This window comes from Pan troglodytes, chromosome 1, assembly GCF_028858775.2.
Source record: "Pan troglodytes isolate AG18354 chromosome 1, NHGRI_mPanTro3-v2.0_pri, whole genome shotgun sequence".
NCBI classification, from domain to species: domain Eukaryota; kingdom Metazoa; phylum Chordata; class Mammalia; order Primates; family Hominidae; genus Pan; species Pan troglodytes.
In genome coordinates, this window is record NC_072398.2 from 46271232 (window position 1) to 46290137 (window position 18906).

At 49.3% G+C, this 18906-nt stretch overlaps 2 protein-coding genes across 6 annotated transcripts in view; one reads left to right on the top strand and one right to left on the bottom strand.

Moving 5' to 3' along the window:
* Nucleotides 1-228: 228 nt before the first annotated feature.
* MGAT4E (alpha-1,3-mannosyl-glycoprotein 4-beta-N-acetylglucosaminyltransferase-like protein MGAT4E) lies at nt 229-15691 on the bottom strand. Its single transcript, NM_001422470.1, has 5 exons — nt 14435-15691; nt 13549-13814; nt 6250-6317; nt 2706-3355; nt 229-1419 (listed from the first exon to the last, which is right to left on the bottom strand). Exons 4-5 carry the CDS (start codon nt 2875-2877, stop codon nt 296-298), a joined length of 1296 nt encoding a protein of 431 aa, NP_001409399.1. The 5' UTR covers nt 2878-3355; nt 6250-6317; nt 13549-13814; nt 14435-15691; the 3' UTR covers nt 229-295.
* Nucleotides 15692-18059: 2368 nt separating this feature from the next.
* The window catches only part of KDM5B (lysine demethylase 5B), an 80485-nt gene continuing 79638 nt past the window's right edge, over nt 18060-18906 (top strand). For 2 of the 5 annotated variants that reach the window (XM_054657730.2, XM_016936007.4), the window contains exon 1: nt 18075-18541. In XM_054657730.2, the coding sequence (XP_054513705.1) occupies nt 18338-18541 (204 nt within the window). In that variant the 5' untranslated portion in view covers nt 18075-18337. Of the gene's footprint in view, nt 18542-18596; nt 18681-18906 lie in introns of those variants that run through there. The other 3 variants (XM_514104.8, XM_016936025.4, XM_063793257.1) reach the window with 3 other exon arrangements.

Genomic DNA, 18906 nt, shown 5'->3' on the forward strand with positions numbered 1-18906 from the left:
CTGATCTCAGCATCCCAGGTATCTAAAGATTTTGGGAGTGACCAAAACTCTCCCCAAATTCGGATAAGCTATATATGCCACAGCAAAAGATATCCTATGAGAGTTGTTTGGATAGAAAGGAAGCAACAAGTCTCCTGACATCTTGGCGGCACCAACAGACTGATAGTCTTCTCTGTCTGCCCTTCATTCCACTGTGTCTCCCCTATGTCACTCATATAGACTAGAATGAAATGACTTTAAGATTTTAATTTTTCATACCTCTACTGATTTATCTTCAGCATTGATCCACTTGCTGCTATTTGTCATTTTTCTCCCAGAGGTAGATATGCCTGATCATGAGCCCCCCAGCCTGACCAGCTTTCACCACCAGCCTCACACAGCTCACGTGGTACCCCATACCTTTCAGAAGTATCTTCTGATCCATCTGCCCCTCCGAAAGATGTCCCAGCAAGGCGAAGCTGGTGCAGTGCTGCGGCACCCCCTCAGGTTGGTAGCCCAGCTCCACCTGCCCCTTCTCCAGGGCGTACCTCCCATCCACAATGGAGCCCGTCATCACTTGCACCCTGCTCAGGTTTGCTGGATGGTTCAGAATCACCGTCAGGTGGTTTCCTACACTAATGTTGTGTGTCCAAAAGAATGACTCATCCAGAGTGTAGGCCTCCCAGGGGAAATGCACATCGGAAAGCTGCATATCAGTGAAGACAGCTCCAGGCGGGTTGTTGGGACCATCGGCATTCTTTTTCTGAAGTGCTGTGGCCTTCTGCTTGTGATCAAAGGCAGTGTAGGAGACCCTGCGGTAGAATAGGAAAGGTCTGCAGAGGATTGGGCTTTCCTGGACCAGGAGCGTATGGAAATGAGAAATCAGGCTGTCAAGGGGTTTCTCCTTGTAGAAGAGAAGGAGGAAATGGGCCAGGAGTGGGAGGTCCCTGCTGTGGAAGAGTTTGCCAAGGAAGCCCATATTGGAGAACTCCATTAGCACCCACGAGTTGGACTTCATGGTGGTCACCCTTGAATGAATGTGGGTGACAAAGTTGGGGGCAAAAAAGACATTGTCCTCTATTAACAGGAAGTAATCAGATAACTTTGTGGCAAAGCTCATGAGGAAGGCATGATCTACGTTCTGCTTGGAGTAGAATTCGCCATGAAAGGCCTCATCCCTGATGCTCTCCACAGTGGGGTAGGCATCGGATGAAGCATGGATCAGTAGCAACTGCCCTTTCAAGATCTGTGGGCTGAAGAGGCTTGAAATATGGGCAAGAGTTTCTCTGAGCCAGGTGAGGTCAGAATCTGCCAGGTGGACCAGCACCGTGAGACGTTTCTGCTCAGCCTTAGAAGAAACACGGAACAGGGAGACCAATGTGTACAAGAGGCTGCTTCCATCCCCTTGCTGCACTGATGAGATCCCCACTGTCAGCCATGCTGAGGAGAGGTAAAAATAGGGACAACTGTCAGTGCACAGTAATAGTGACGGTTGTCAGAAGGGTTAGGGGTTGGGATCCTATGTGGGACCTTCACTCTTCCTTCCTCCCTCTTATTTCCCACCTGTTTTTCCCTTGGTGGAGGGGATGTTTACATCCTTGCTGCTCGAAGTGTGGTCCTTAGTCCAGCAACATCAGGCTGCTCTGTAAGCTCATTTCAAATACAGGATCTCGATCCCTACCTCAGATTTAATCAGAAGCTGCATTTTCACAGTATCACCAGGTAACTTGTATGCACAGTAAAGTTTGAGAAGTACTAAGCTAGGTGATGCTGAGTGTCTGTGGGTTCTGCTCAGTCTTCTTTGAGCCTAGAACTTTGTGGCATATGGTTTAGGGGCTCAATAAATATTAGCCATTATAATAGTTATAATTGTTGTCAATTATATTATTATATTGTTGTCAATTGTTGTCGTCTTCCCAAAGCTGCCCTTTGAAGGAGGTATATTAGGAAAAGGACTTCCCCTGGAAGTCAGGAGCCTGGAGTTTTTGTCCCAGTTCTGCCACTGATTGTGTGATCTTGAGCAAGTCCCTTCAGCCCTGAGTTTAGTTCCTGATCCATAAACTGGGGGAGTTGGACTATGCGACTCTAAGACCCCTTCTAATCCAAATGTTCTCTAATCTAGTGATTCCACCTTCTTATAGCAATTAACTTTAGTAACTGGCCAAGAAGGGAAAAAAAGAAAAGTAGTAGCCAACGTTATCTTTTTCCTCCTTCCTCCTCATACTGCTGATATATAAATATTTGCCTTGGGGAAGGAGGAGAGAATTAACTGCCAGATTCTTTTTTTTTTTTTTTTTTTTTTTTTGAGAAGGAGTCTCACTCTGTTGCCCAGGCTGGAGTGCAATGGTGCGATCTTGGCTTACTGCTACCACCGCCTCCCAGGTTCAAGCGATTCTCCTGCCTCAGCTTCCTGAATAGCTGGGATTACAGGTGTCCCCCACTGTGCCCAGCTAATTTTTGTATTTTTAGTAGAGATGGGATTTCACCATCTTGGCCAGGCTGGTCTCGAACTCCTGACTTCGTGATCCACCCACCTAGGCCTCCCAAAGTGCTGGGATTACAGGCATGAGCCACCACACTTGGCCATTGTCTGCCGGATTCTAATATTCCTGGGCACAGTCTGTTTTTCTCCTTCCCTCTTCTGCTTTCCTTCCTATCTGCCTGATCTCTCTGGCTGTCCCTACTTCCCCTAGGATACTGAATTCCTCCTTCTTGTTGGTACTCACTCTTTCTTCTCTTCTGGATTTTTTCCATATATTTGAAGGTGAGGTTCTGCCAGTCTTCTAGTGGTCTTGGGTCCTTCCGGCTGTTATAACTGGCCTCCGGGGGCATTGACAAGGGCAAACATATATATCCTTTCATAAAAAGAACAAATTTTACACCCCAGTGGCTTCCCATAAGCTTTTCTAGGGGAAGAGGTGGAGTGAACCATTCTCCCTAGAGTGAGCCCGGCACATTCTCAGGATGCCTGGCCATTGGCTAAAATATCCAGGGCTCAAGCAGTATTTGCTGTCTTCTTTACCTTAATGAATAAGGAAAATAAATACAGCTTCTTCATGGACTAATAGGCCCAGGTCCATACCCCCATTCCCTTTGGAGCTTCCTGCTCTCAGGTGAAAAGGTCAGGAAGGAAGAAAGCCCAGGGGCTTTCCAGAATCTGCCTGTCCACACCATTTCCACCCTATATTCCCAGTTCCCAAACTGAGCAAGGCTCAAGACTTGCTACTTGGCCTTTGACAGTCATCACATTTTGATCATCTTCAGTTTCCTTGGGGGTTTTCAAAGTGATGAAGGGCCACAGGAATACAATGCCCACTGAGAGTATGAAGCATTTCCTGATGGAACACCGCATCACGTCTGCGTCAGGATACAGTTCCTATAGCAAGAAGTCAACGTGTACAGCTGGAGAACTCTCTCCCTCCAGTCCATGCCTAGAACTTCCCTTCTGCCCTCTGGAAGGCTTCTCCACTTGTATTAACCACCCCATGTCCGCCCCCATATTCTATCTTTCCTCATTGTTAACTTATTTCCAAGATCTCAGTTCCCTATGACCTCCGCCTCCTGGGTTCAAGCGATTCTCCTGCCTCAGCCTCCCGAGTAGCTGGGATTACAGGCACGCACCACTGCGCCTGGCTAATTTTTGTACTTTTAGTAGAGATGGGGTTTTACCATGTTGGCCAGGCTGGTCTCGAACTCCTGACCTCAAGTGATCTGCCCGCCTCAGCCTCCCAAAGTGCTGGGATTACAGGCATGAACCTCTGTGCCTGCCATCCAAGCACACCCTTTTATCTAATCTAGGAACCTGATACAATAGAGCCTTATTCCCTGCTAAAGAAGGAAGATCACATGTCCCGTGATGATATTTGTTGCATTCACTTCATATGCTTGGAGATTCAACTTCCCCAAAGTCTCCCCTACTCAAAATGATGAAGGTTGGCTGAAGCTTTAGTGATACAGTCAATTTTTTTTTTTTGAGATGAAATCTCACTCTGTTGCCCAGGCTGGAGTGCTGTGGCACAGCATCAGCTCACTGCAAGCTCCACCTCCCGGGTTCACGCCATTCTCCTGCCTCAGTCTCCCGAGTAGCTGGGACTACAGGTGCCCACCACCATGCCTGGCTAATTTTTGTATTTTCAGTAGAGACGGGGTTTCACCTTGTTAGCCAGGATGGTCTCGATCTCCTGACCTCATGATCTGCCCGCCTCGGCCTCCCAAAGTGCTGGGTTTACAGACGTGAGCCACCGTGCCTGGCCGATACAGTCAATTTATCTGAGTAAATAGATGGCCATTGTACTTTCCTTACCCCTGCTTTTTTACTTTATTTTTTGAGACAAGGCCTCGCTCTGTTGCTGAGACTGGAGTGCAGTGGCGTGATCATGGCTCACAGCAGCCTTGACCTTTCGGGCTTAAACGATCCTCCCACCTCAGCCTCCCAAGTAGCGGGGACGACAGATGCACACCACCACACCCAGCTAATTAAAAAAAAATTTTTTTTTTGTAGAGATAGGCTCTCCCTGTGTTGCCCAGGGTCATCTTGAACGCCTGGGGTCACATGATCTTCCTGTATCAGCCTCTGAAAGTGCTGGGATTACCGGCGTGAGCCACCACACCCTGCCTCCCACATTTTTAAAAACCAAATCAAACTATTAAAACAACTAAACCTGAAGTGTTGCCAAATGCCATGCCAAATTGGTGTCTTTGTCACTTTTTTTCATAAAGAGTATCCTTAATTTATTCCCATCTTTAATCTTATTCACAGACCTTGATTAGAACATGATTCTGTTAACTTAGAGTAAAAAAAAAAAAAGTCCTTTCCTGCGTGTTGGGTTATTGGAATTCAGGCTGGCTCAGCCTCAGAAGTGCTTGTATGCTGCTCTGTTCCTCTGTGAGTGTTTTTTCTCTAGTGAGATGTGTTTCTCTGATTGCTTCAAGATTATCAGAGGAAAGGCTTTAATATGCCTTCTCACCCCTTCTTGATTCTTTCCCTGTGTGATCAGTACACAAAAGAAAAGCTGTAGTCAGTGATTTCTGTGCTCCTGAGGCCATACTGTTCTCTAATCTTCCCCATTCCAGGGATGCCTTCCAGTTTAGTATTTTGGTAGAGGTTAACATGCTTTTCTCCCTTAGCCACTTCGCTTTTTGATGAGTTAGAAAAGTAGGCTGGGCACAGTGGCTCACGTCTGGAATCCCAGCTCTTTGGGAGGCTGAGGCAGGAGGATTGCTTGAGCCCAGTAGTACTGAGACCAGCCTGGGCAACATAGGGAGAGCTCCACCTCTGTTTAAGAAAAACAAATAATAACAATAATACTTATATCTCCAGGTAATCACAGTGATGAGGGAAAAAAAAATCTTATAGTAGTAAGGCTTTACAGATTAAACTTTTCTTACTTGGCTTCCTTTAGGAAAGACTTTTAGTCCCATAGGTGATTCACATACAAACCTCTTCATGTAAAAGAAATAGGCCTCTCTTCTCTAGACCATAAATGTGTGTGTGTGTGTGTGTGTGTGTGTGTGTGTGTGTGTGTATACACCGCTGGGCATGGTAGCTTACGCCTGTAATCCCAGCACTTTGGGAGGGCGAGGTGGGTGGATCACCTGAGGTCAGGAGTTCAAGACCAGCCTGGCCAACATCACGAAACCCCTTCTCTACTAAAAATACAAGAATTAGCCAGGCATGGTGGCATGTGCCTGTAATCCCAGCTATTCAGGAGGCTGAGGCAGGAGAATCACTTGAACCTGGGAGGCGGAGGTTGCAGTGAGCCGAGATTGTGTTACTGTACTCCAGCCTGGGCAACAGAGCAAGACTCCACCTCAGGGGAAAAAAAAGGGGGTGGGGGCTTTTGGGCCAGGCGAGGTGGGACTTGGATAAAGATCACCCAGTGAAAGTGTGTGGGCACTCAGGCCTTCAACCCCAGCATTTCAGGAGGCCAAAGCAGGAGGATCACTTGAGGCCAGGAGTTGGAGACCAGCCTGGGCAACATAGTGAGACCCCGTCTCTACAAAAAGTAAAATTAGCCAGGTGTAGTGGCACATGCCTGAAGTCCCAGCTACTCGGGAGGCTGAGGTGGGAGGATCGCCTTAGCCTAGTAGGTCGAGGCTGCAGTGAGCTGAGATTGTGCCACTGCACTCCATCCAACCTAGGGGAGAGTGAGACCCTCTCTGTCTCTCTCTCTCTCAAAAAAAAAAAAAAGGCTTTAGGCAGGGAATAAGGCTCTAATTGCAGTTAAAGGGTTTCACCACCACAGGCATAGCTCTGTTCCCCTTTGGTACCTCCCGTGTAGTTTCCCAGTCACGGAGGGAAGACTGCTGTCATTCAGCCCTCTGAGTTCAACAGACTTCTGGAAAAGGCAGGAGACAGAAAAACAAAAAGGAGCTGGGGTGATAAGGACCAGTCACTCTAGGAGTAATGAACAGAGGGTGAGGCCAGGCACAGCAAACAAAGGTCTCCCCAGTTTTCTATCCTTGAGCTAAGCTCCCTCTGTGATGTTACTGTTGTGTCCTAGCCACCTACTCCCCATTGTCAGAGGAATGCACATGCAGGACTTACATGTGACCTGTTTGTGCTTCATCACTGCGAGCTATGACTTCGCATTCACCCTAAAGACCAGCATCAGTATCTTTTTAGATACTGAGCACTCACCTCCCCACCCGCACCGTGTCCCCTACTTCCTTACGTATCTCCTACATTCTCTCCTTCCCTCCTGTTGGTTCCACTGACGCTTAGGCTCGGACTCCTACTCCCTCTCGCCTTCCCAAGTTCTTCACCCCTGCAGTTATCCTCTTTCTCTTCTGCATGATCCACTTCCTTTCTCTTCTGCATGATCCACTTCTCCCTTTCTACTGGACGATTCTCATCACTAGGAAAAGGAGGTTTATTATCTTCCAGCAGGAAGAAGGCAAAAAGCAAAATGCCTCCCTGAATTCGTGATCTTTTCCAGTTCTGTGCCATTTTTCTACAACTGCACACAGCAAAGCCCCTTGAAAGTGTTGTCTTTGTTAATTAGCCCCGCTTCATTTCACATTCTCCCTTCTCATCTTACTCAACCTTTCTGCAACTTTGACTCGGTTGACCACTACTGCCTCCTTGAAAGACTTTCTGGGGGTGCAGCCTGGTGCGGCGGCTCACACCTGTAATCCCAGCACTTTGGGAGGCCGAGGCAGGCAGATCACGAGGTCAGGAGTTTCAGAGCAGCCTGGCCAACATGGTGAAACCTCGTCTCGAAAAAAAATACAAAAATTAGCTGGGCGCAGTGGTGCGCGCCTGTAGTCCCAGCTACTGTAGAATCGCTTAAACCTGGGAAGTGGAAGTTGCAGTGAGCCGAGATTGCACCACTGCACTCCAGCCTGGGTGACAGATCGAGACTCTGTCTCAAAAAAAAAAAAGACTTTCTGCTCTGGCATCTCTCTTGCCACGCTGATTGGTCCCTCTCAGTTTCCTTTCTTGGCTCACTCTCTTCCCACCTTGTATATGTAGCAGTCTCATAGGGCTCTCTTCTCTTCCTACACAGTTTCCCTGGGTGATTTTATCCGAGTCCCATGGCTGTAATATAGATACACACACACACACACACACACACACACACACACACACACACACATACATGAATGTGTGTATGTATGTTATCAGGTAACTCCCAAATCTTATCTCTAGCCCTGACTCTTATCTTGATCCCTATCCTGAGCTCCAGATTACCTGACTATTCAACATCTTCCATTGGATGATAAGATATCTCAACTTTAACAGAACCAAAATAAAACTACGGATTCCTCCTACCTCCCAAATCATTTCCTCCCCAAGCTTTTTCTACCCCAGTATATAGCACCACCATTCACCCAGTTAGAGAAAAAAAAAAAAAAAATCAGGGAGTTATACTTGGTGCCTCTCTTCTTGTTTTTTCTTTTACTCTTGATTTTTATATAGAGACAGGGTCTCGCTATGTTGGACAGGCTTGTCTTGAACTCCTGGCCTCAAGTGATCCTCCTGCCTTGGCCCCCAAAGTGCTGGAATTATAGGTGTGAGCCACCACACCCAGCCTTCTTTCTCCTTAATACTCCACAGTCTATTTAATCCTGCTACCTTTTCCTCCAAAATTTACCCAGAATATGACCACTTTTCAAAATCATCTTCTGAACTACTGCAACCACCTCCTAATTGATCTCTCACCTCTACCTTGATTCTTCTGCAATCTGTTGTCCACATGGCAGTCAGACAGACCTTTTCAAATTGTAAATCAAGTGATACCCACTCCCTGCCTACAATTCCCCAGTGCCTTCCCACTGCAAATAAGATGAAACCCAAATTCCTACCCATGGTGTGCAGGCTTTCACCTGATCTAGTGTTTGGTTTTTTTGTTGTTGTTTTTTGTTGTTGCTTTTTTTTTTTTTTTTTTTTGAGACAGAGTCTCGCTCTGTCGCCCAGGCTGGAGTGCAGTGGCATGATCTCCGCTCACTGCAAGCTCTGCCTCCCGGGTTCACGCCATTCTCCTGCCTCAGCCTCCTGAGTAGCTGGGACTACAGGTGCCCGCCACCACTCCCAGCTAATTTTTTTGTATTTTTAGTAGAGACGGGGTTTCACTGTGTTAGTCAGCGTGGTCTCGATTTCCTGACCTTGTGATCTGCCCACCTCGGCCTCCCAAAGTGCTGGAATTACAGGCGTGAGCCATCGCTCCCGGCCGCTGTTTGTTTGTTTTTTGAGACAGAGTCTCACTCTGTTGCCCAGCCTGGAGCGCAGTGTTGCAATCGCAGCTCACTGCAACCTCCAGCCTCCTGGATTCAAGTGATTCTTCTGTCTCAGTCTCCTGAGTAGCTGGGATTACAGGCCCCTGCCACCGCACCCGGCTAATTTTTGTATTTTTAGTAGAAACGGGGTTTTGCCATGTTAGCCAGGCTGGTCTCGAACTCTTGACCTCAAGTGACCCATCCGCCTCAGCCTCCCAAAGTGCTGGGATTCCAGGCGTAAGCCACCACGCCCACCCCTGATCTAGCATTTTGCCTGCTGCTTTGACCTCATCTCCCTCCCCACTCTCCAGCCTCAGGGACTTTCTTTTTCTTTTGTTTTTCTTGGTATGTCCATCGGACATACCAAGCTGTTTCGTGACTCAGGGTCTTTGCACATGCTGTTCCTCTTTAAAATTTTTTTCTATTTTTTTTTTATTTTACAATATCTTCATGACATTCAATGTTCTTCTTAGAACTCTCTACTATAGATTTTCCAATAGCTGCTTTCTTCCTAACATTCAGATCTGAGCTCTGATGTTCTCTTTGCTGCCTTGGATCACTGTGGCTAACAGCGCTTGCCACCCCTCCCATTCCAGCCTCCCAGTACTTTTATCATGTATTCTGTTTTTCTCATAATTTATTTCATTGTTTTGTTTTGTTTTTGAGACAGAGCCTCACTCTGTTGCCCAGGCTGGAGTGCAATGGCACGATCTTGGCTCACTGCAACCTCTGCCTCCAGGGTTCAAGAGATTCTCCTGCCCCAGCCTTCTGAGTAGCTGGGATTACAGGCATGCGCCACCACACCTGGCTAATTTGTGTATTTTTAGTAGAGACAGGGTTTTGCCATGTTGGCTGGGCTGGTCTCGAACTCCTGACCTCAAGTGATCCGCCCGCCTTGGCCTCCCAAAGTGCTGGAATTACAGGTGCAAGCCACTGCGCTTGGCCTCTCAGCATTTATTTCTACCAGAAGCTAACTTACTTCTTTGTGTGTGTGTTTATTGTCTGTCTCCATCCACTAGATTAGAATATAAGCCCTTAAAGGGCAGGGACTTTGTTTGATTCAGTGCTGTATCCATAGCACTCTGCATAAAACCTGATCCAGAGAACATGCTAAACAAGTATTTATTAACTTGCCAATTATAGGGACTACATGATAATGGTGAATGGTCATCTTTCTTCAACAAACACTATGCTAGGTGCTAGGGGCACAGCGGTGTCAGTCAGGGGGACTGGGCAGTACTCCAGAGAAGGGCAGTATATAGGTGATGGTTAAGCGCTCAGATTCGGGACTCAGACAGCCAGCCAGAGCTGGAATCTGGTTCTGCAAGACTTGTTGTCCATGTGACCTTGGCCAAGTGACAGCCTCTCTGAATCCCAGTTCCTCATCTATAAAATGGAGATAAAAACGATGGCTACCCAGGACAGGGCTGGGCTAACAAAAAATAAATAAAAATAAAAATAAATGATGGCTACTTTCAAGAGTTCTTACGAGGATCAAAAGAGATCATCCTATATAAATAGTTATTATTTTTAAAAACAAAAAAAAGAGAGTATCCACATAAACATTCTTGGCTTACAGCAAGCACTCAATAAATGTTAGCTCTTTTCTGTAAGGAATGATTACCATCTTCAACCATGGAGACCAGCACTGCTTGCTTTCCCATTATACCTGAGAGATCCATCTTCCCTTATTCCTAAATCCTCATCCCAGTTTTTTTTTTTTAGATTTTCACACAGATGCACAACACTCTGAGAACCTTTCTGTATCTTGCCATCTGATTCCCACTTTTCTAAGGGATTTAGAGGAGGCAAAAAATAGAGAAGGAGAAATAAATATTAAAAAGCCCTGACACCCCACCCAGGTTCCTCATCCACATTGCAGTTAGGGGTGGCCATCCATGACAGTGTGCCTGTTGCCAGTGTGTGTTCCAGGAGTGGGCTCTGCACTTTGCTGGAAGCCAGAGTTCTCCTTTAAGCCTAAGAGCATAAGCTAGACCCATAGGGTAGGGATGGGCCAGGAGCTCACCTCCATTCCACCATTTATCTCTGGGTACCGTAGCTAATGCTCCCTTGGCAACCATTGTTTTTTCTGAAGGGCAAGAATCTCATCATCCCACTAGTCTCTTCTGGCAGGTGGAGAAGGGGCGTGGCCACAGGCATGTGTGATTGGCCCACACACTGTTTCTTAAAAATCTGATGAAAGATTGAACATTTAAGAATTGGAGGCTGGGTGCAGTGGCTCACGCCTGTAATCCCAGCACTTTGGGAGGCCGAGGTGGGTGGATCATGAGGTCAGGAGTTTGAGACCAGCCTGACCAATATGGTGAAACGCTGTCTCTAATAAAAATATAAAAAATTAGCTGGGTGCGGTGGCACGTGCCTGTAGTCCCAGTTACTTGGGAGGCTGAGGCAGGAGAATAGCTTGAATCTGGGAGGCAGAGGTCGCAGTGAGCTGAGATCATGTCACTGCACTCCAGCCAGGGGGGAAAAAAAAAAGAATTAGGAGAGCTGAACAGGCGTGGCTCACGCCTGTAATCCCAGCACTTTGGGAGGCCGAGGTGGTCGGATCACTTGAGGCCAAGAGTTTGAGACCAGCCTGGTCGACATGGCAAAACCCTGTCTCTACTAAAAATGAAAAATTAGTCAGGCATGGTAGCACATGCCTGTAATCCCATCTGCTTGGAAAGACAAGGCAGGAGAATTGTTTGAGCCCGGAAGGTGGAGTTTATAGTGAGATGAGATCATGCCACTGCAATCCAGTCTGGGTTACAGAGGGAGACTCTGTCTCAAACAAAAATCAAACAAACAAAAACTGGGAGAACTTTTATATAAAAGCCTAAATAACTGGCTTCTCTTGAAAAATAGAAACGTGGTGCAACCCTGGTCTGAGTAGTGATGTGCCCCCAGTAGCTGGACTTGCATTCTCACCTCTCCACAGACTTCACTTTGTTCACCTCCCCCATGTACCTGTCTGGCTTCTACACAGGCATTTGAGTTTTTAACTCTTGCTTTCACTCAGGTCTTGAGAGGTTCGAAGACTCTATGCTAGCTCTTGGTCTTAGATGTGGCACCTGTTTAGCATAGGGTGCTATAAAGATAAGGCACAAAGTGATCCCTGGGGTTGAAGGGCTGTGGGTAGAGATAGAAGGAAAATGTGGCTAGGCAGGGTGGCAGATTACACACCTGTAATCCCAGTACTTTGAGTGGCTGAGTCAGGCAGATCACCTGAGTCAGGCAGATCATCTGAGGTCAGGAGTTCAAGACCAGACTGGCCAACATGTTGAAACCCCATCTCTACTAAAAATACAAAAATTAGCTGGGCGTTTTGGCCCGTGCTACTCGGGAGGCTGATGCAGGAGGATCTCTTGAACCCAAGAAGTAGAGGTTGCAGTGAGATCGCGCCACTGCACTCCAGCCTGGGTGACAGAGGGAGACTCTGTCTCAAAAATAAATAAACAAATAAATACAGACCAGTGAATAAAATAAATGGTGAAAAATAAATGGAAGAGAAAAGATATAATTATTGATTTAGTATATGATGTAGACGATATTCTGGGAGAATTCCATTGTTCATGGGGAATATAGAGGGAGTGACTGAAATTAAGATTATTGTTTTTTTTTAAATTATTTTATTTTATTTTTGAGATAGAGTCTCTCTCTGTCACCCAGGCTGGAGTGCAGTGGCGCAATCTCGGCTCAATGCGAGATTCGCCTCCTGGGTTCACGCCATTCTCCTGCCTCAGCCTCCGCAGCAGCTGGGACTACAGGCACTGGCCACCACGGCCGGCTAATTTTTTGTATTTTTAGTAGAGACGGGGTTTCACTGTGTGAGCCAGGATGGTCTCAATCTCCTGATCTTGTGATCTGCCTGCCTCAGCCTCCCAAAGTGCTGGGATTACACGCATGAGCCACTGTGCCGGCCGATTATTGTTACTTTTTAGAGACAGGGTCTTGCTTTGTCACCCAGGCTGGAGTGCAGTGGCACAATCATAGCTCACTGCAGCCTCAAACTCCTGGGCTCAAGGGATCCTCCCACCTCAGCCTCCCAAGTAGCTAGAACCACAGGTGTGTGCCACCACACCTGGCTATTTTTTTTCTTTTGGAGACGGAGTCGTGCTCTGTCGCCCAGGTTGGAATGCAGTGGCGCGATCTCAGCTCACTGCAGCTCTGCCTCCTGGGTTCAAGCAATTCTCGTGCCTCAGCCTCCTGGGTAACTGGGACTACAGGCACACGCCACCACACCAGGCTAATTTTTGTATTTTTAGTAGAGACGGGGTTTCACCATGTTGGCCAGGATGGTCTTGATCTCCTGACCTCAAGATCTGCCCGCCTCGGCCTCCCAAAATGTTGGGATTACAGGCATGAGCCACCGTGCCTGGCCATACAAAGGTAATATTGTTTTGTGAAACTTTTGTTGCTATTGCTATGTACAAAAAAAATACTGGAGATAAGTCAAAGTTTGAAGCCACTGTAGTCTAGAGGGGAGAGAATGGTTCGATGTTGGCAGATTAAGGGGCAGCTGGTGGTGAGATCTGACATGAAGCTTCTGTGTCCTCTTTCTTCAGCTTTAGAAGTCAGTTTGGTGTTTTGGGAAGATCAAAGGTAGGTACTAGGATGAACATTCTTTTCCTAGCTCTGCTATTACTGTCTGTGTGATTTTTGGCTAATTAACCTTTCTGAGTCTCAATTTCTCCATCTGAAAAATGGTAACACTAATACCACTCATTTCACAGGGCTGATGTTCTATGATTTACTCCCGGCTAATGGCCTTGTCTTATTCATGTTATTACAGTATTTCTAGTGGTTCCCCATCCCCGCTTCCTGCCAGGAAAGAGGAAAAAGGGAATTCACCTGTAGCATTTAGTGTGTCAGATGCTGTGCTGGGCACTCAGCATGATTTGGTTGAACATGGAATTCCAAATTCCCAGTTTCAACTGGGAATTTACAGTGGTGGTCTGTAAAGTGCTGACACAGTGTTGCAGCAGTTTTCATTCTATTGTTAAGACTTTCATCCAAGATGCAGGCAATTCCAAACATTCCAGCTATCCAAGGCCATTGAGCATGCTGCCAGGGGCCCCTCAGCCCAGAGACCCAAATTAGGGGTGCTGGTGGTGACACTGCGGGATGAACAGGGAACATGAGTTTCCCTCTAATCCTCACAGCTTCTCTAAGCAGCTCACAGGATTGCTCCTTGGGAGTCCAGGGCTTCTCAAGTTGCCCAACTGGAATGGGAAGAAACACGCCCTGAAGCCCTGGTGTGGCTAACTTTGCCCCTCCCAATCCCTGTGGGCAGGGCTGGCAGCACCGTGGGAATGTTCCACTTGTCAGCGCCTGACCCCCACAAGGGTCTAGCCCTTTGAGCCCCACACCCAGGTAAACCAAAGCCCAGGACTGAGGGTGCAGTTACCCTGGATCTCAGTTGGGCTGAGTCATCAGAGAGGGATTCCAGGACAGGAGAGGAAGAGCAGATGGGAGGAGGAAGAGGTATTTATTAGTTACCAGGTGGCTCCCAGGACCCAGACCCAGCTTCCCAAGAACAGAAACCCAGAAATGAGCGCCTGGTCAAGGTGTAAGCTGTTCCCCAAGGGCAGCCCCGACAGCTGGGGCTAAAGCAGAACAGTGAGCACAGAAGTCCACCATAAGGGACCAGCTCAGCAGTAGACGATAGCATAGGAGGGGTTGCTGGTTCCCGGGAATTAAGCAGGGCAGGGAATGGGGGAGGATGGGTTTATCTCACCTGTGGTGCCCACCCATTGTGGAGGCTCCCTCAACACCGTTCTGAGCCTCCTTCCTGCTTCATGTGGTCAACCAGATTCTTCTTTGTCCAGCCCAAAGCTCCATCCTCAGCCAATGGTAGCCACAGAAACTCAAGGCCATTTACCCTCCCTTTCAACAAATATTTGTGGAGCGTGTGCCACGTGCCTGGTGCCAAGGAGAGAGACATTACTCCTTCCCTCTAGAGGCTTACAATCTGGCAGGAGAGGAATATGTATGGGGAGAGTGCAGGGACACCGCGGAAAAAAGACAAATACTGAGTTATAAGTGTTGTAATAGGGGGTAGTAACAAGACGTTGTAGGACTACACAAAATAAAACAAGAAGGCCAAATCGCAAGCGTTTGTGGGTTTCACAGGGGACATATGACAGCAAACATTCCAGGGCACCGAGAGATGGTGAGGAGAGATGATGGCATTGAATTGGAGAGATGAGCTGAGATGGACTGCGCAGAGGACGAGGGAAAGCCGGTGCACTGGAGACTGGGGGAGACGAGAGGATCCACCGGGTTGGGAGGGGAAGGGTGGTGGTAGAAGCACGAGCAAGGCAGAGACCGGAGGCCAGGGCGGAAGGGAGGCTCACGGACGACACCGGGAGCCCTGGAAAGTTGTCAGAGGCGGCGAGGGGGTGGGGAGCGGGCCCTACACGTGCGCTACGTGCTGCGCCGGCCGCTGGGGAGCCCGGTCTGCCCCCCTCATCCCAGAACCCGGTCCCAGGGCAGTTGCACGGCGCCCAGGGGGAGGGGAGGGAGGAAGTTCCCCCAAGTTTGCAACCCGGCAGCGTGGTCTTCGCAACGCGGCTACCGGAAGGAACGCGAGGAGCGCCTCATCACCAGGCGGGTGTATCTAGGGGCGAAGGCTGCAGATCTGGGGCGCAGGCTGGAAAGTGGGATGCAGCCGGTTGACGTGAGGTCTGGGAGTTGGATGGACCGAACGAGGATGGAGACACCTAGGGATGTGTCCGAAGGATCTGGCGCTGCACAAATGAGGGCGGTTTGGGGGACGGAGGCCCGGGCGGGGGCGGAGTGTTGTCCAAGAGTAAGGAGGGGGTTCCTGGAGACGTGGCACTCGGAGCGGGGCTGGGTTCCGCTCCGGCCGCCTGGGCTGCAGCTCCGCTATGGCCTAGGAACCCGAACCTGACCCCGCCTAGGCCTCGCACCCAGCCCTCTGGGAGCTCCGACCCCGGCACCTCCAGGCTGGGGTTGCCCAGGTCCGGCCTCTGGGGTGTCCAGCCGGCCGTAGACGAGACAATGCGGCACGGGCCCCGCCCCCGGAGGATGACGCGCCCGGCTGCCGGCCAATCAGCGCCCGTGGCTAGGCTCTTTAAAAAAAGAAGGGCCGGCGCGGTGTGGCTGTCAGCTGGGAGGGATCCCTCCGCCCATGTAAACATCATAAAGGGCAAGGGGAGCGTCTGTTGTGGGCGGGGGAGCGGCTGCCTTCCCGGAGAGTCCTCTCGGTCCCTAGGTTCCCCTCAAGACGCCGGCAACCGCCCCGTCCCTTAACGTCACACCGGGTCTGCTGGGAGCCAAACAGCTGCGGCCTGATCTGGGAGCGATAGAATCTCATCACTTAGGGTCACTACCGGAAATGGAGGAAGCCGGACTGGGAGACCTTGAGAGTTGGGAGCGAGAGGGAATCGTAGGACGCAGCTGAGAATTGGGAAAGACTTTCTTAGGCTTGTTCTTCCTGTCCATCTCAGTTAAATAATAATCATAACTCATATAAGTCTAGTATTTGTCTCAAAGTTATGCCTACCTGGCTCGTAGGATGCCAACGTTAGGAGTGAAAATAGTCAACGCTCTCCCGAGAGAGCACATGACACTACATGAGCTTCATCAAGACCCTCGGAGGCCCAGAATGCGCACCAAAGAGCCATCGACGATAATTCTTCTACCCAACTTTTATTTAGTATTATTAAATATTCAGTAAAGTTAAAAGAAATTTGCATCAAATTCCTCTATACCCACTACCTAGATTCTATTATAACTTGCCACATCGCGTATCTATCTTGCACTGATAATTCTTTTAATAGTGTATTAGCTGTCCCCTGGGCTTGACTCTCCATTGCAGTAGGGAGCAGGAAAAGGCTTCAGGTCCCAAAGCCCTGGAGAGCTAAGAAAGGGAATACGTTCTCCCAGGACTACTGTGAACTCTTTCCTGGGCCCGGTACCTCTGGGAAAAATTTGTTGAAGGGAAGGCGGTTTTCTTCTCCCCCCACGCCCATCCCCCTTTTTAATTGAAGACTTCTTAAGCATAAGAGATTTCCTTCCACTAGGTGAATCTGAAAGCGAACTAAGATCTTGACAAACATTCCTTGCATACGTTTGGCAGCTTTCTGGATGAAAGAGGTCATTTCAATGTTGACGTTCTACTTTTTGAGCTTCCTCCTTTTTTCTGAGGGTGCTGGACACTACCCCCCCCACCCCCGTCCCCCGTCTCCCGCCAAAAGAAAAAAGGCGCCTCAAAAGTGTTCGTATCTCTTAAAGTTCGTTAACCTCTCTTTGCCTCCGTTGCCTGCTCTGCAAAATGAGGATAATATCTTACCTACTCAATATGGTGGTTGTGAAGACTCAGTGAGCTAATACATGCAGAGCGTTTAGAACAGTGCTTTACACACAGTAGCATTAAATAGCGGCTATCACCCATAAGCACATAACTCCCAGATTTATATCTCCAATTCTGATCTCGCCCCTTCAGATTTATACCCTTCAGTCTGTTGAAGGATACCCCGTTGTGTATTTCTACCTGTATGTACCAGAGACACCTCAAATTCAAAATGTCTAGAAATGAACACAGTATCTTCTTCCCTTGAATAACTCGCCTTCTGTATATAATTGGGGTGAATGTCCCAGCAATGCCAACGGGCTAGCATCTACTCAGGCAGGTACGCCAGACATCTGAATCTTAATACCTCATCGTCCCCCCTCAATCTGTCACTATGTCCTAATTTTATTTCCTACCTTTGCATCCCTTCCTCATAATTATCAGCACCACTGCCTTAATTTAGGTCCTATCATTCCTTGTCTGGATTATTTCAAGTCTTTTGCCCCTCTCAAGTCTGACCTCGTCATAGATTGTTTGTGGATGATTATTTTCCCTGCAACATCTCCACCTCCCAATAGTCTCCATCACTTATTAGCCATGTGAATTATGGCAAATTGCTTAACCTACCTATGCCTCACTTTCCTTATTGTAAAGTGGAAATAAGAGTACCTATCTCATAGGGTTGTGTGATTAATCATGCAATGCAATTAGAACAGTGCCTAGGATATGAAAGTGCCCAAAAGTGTTGTTATTATTATTACTACTATTGCCTTCTCATGAACATGCTATGTGTATGTTCAAGCTGTTATCTCTACTGGAAAATCCTTCTCCGTTTCCAATACTCTTTCCAAAACCCCCTCCTGGGTTTTACTGCACCTACCATTGTGTACTGACATGATTGAATGATTGGCTTATGGGACTGATCCTTTCTACCAGACTTAACTTCTTCAGGGCAAGAACTCTGATACATAGTAAATGGTCAATAAAAGTTGGCTCAACTGAAACCCTAAGGATAAACTCCATCCACAGCGGAAGGCGCGGCCCCGCCCGATTCGGGGGCGGGGCGGGGAGCCGCGCGCGGAGGGTGGGTCGGTGGGGGTGGGGTGGGACTCTTTTTCCTCGCCGTGGCGGCGGAGGCGCACGGCGTGGGCTTGCGGCGAGACGTCGTCGTCGGAGGCTGAAAAAGCCCAAGGTGCTGCCGTTGCCCGTACAACTCGGACTTGCTGTTGCTCGAGCTGCGTCTGCACGGGTCTCGGACCGAGCGGAGCTCGCAGCCTCGGTCCCGGAGCCCACCCTCGCCTCGCCCTTGCCCAGCCTGCGGTGATGGAGGCGGCCACCGCGCTGCACCCAGGCCCGCGCCCGGCGCTGCCCCTCGGGGGCCCGGGCCCGCTGGGCGAGTTCCTGCCTCCACCCGAGTGCCCGGTCTTCGAACCCAGCTGGGAAGAGTTCGCTGACCCCTTCGCTTTCATCCACAAGATCCGGCCCATAGCCGAGCAGACTGGGATCTGTAAGGTGCGGCCGCCGCCGGTGAGTCACGCCAGCACCCCGGATCCAGCTCGTGGCTGGGGGAGGGAGCGGGGACGCGCGGGTCCGGGGAGGCCCGAGGCGCGGGGGGCGGGGAGCCGGTCGCCCCGCCGGCCTCGTGAAGTTTGGGGCTGCCTAGAAGGTCGGAGTTGAGGCCGGGGGAAGAAGACGGGGGCTTCTCCAGGGTGGGAGATGAGGAGCGTGGGAGAACCGGGGGCTTCGGCGGTGCCATGGGAGGGCCGGGTCGCCGCGGGGCTCGGGCGGCCGGGTCCGGAGGTTCGGGTTCGGTTCCGGATGGAGTGATGGCAGGAGCCGGGGGTGGTCGCGGGGGAGTTTCCTCACGGAGCCTGGCGGAGGCGCGGGCTGGA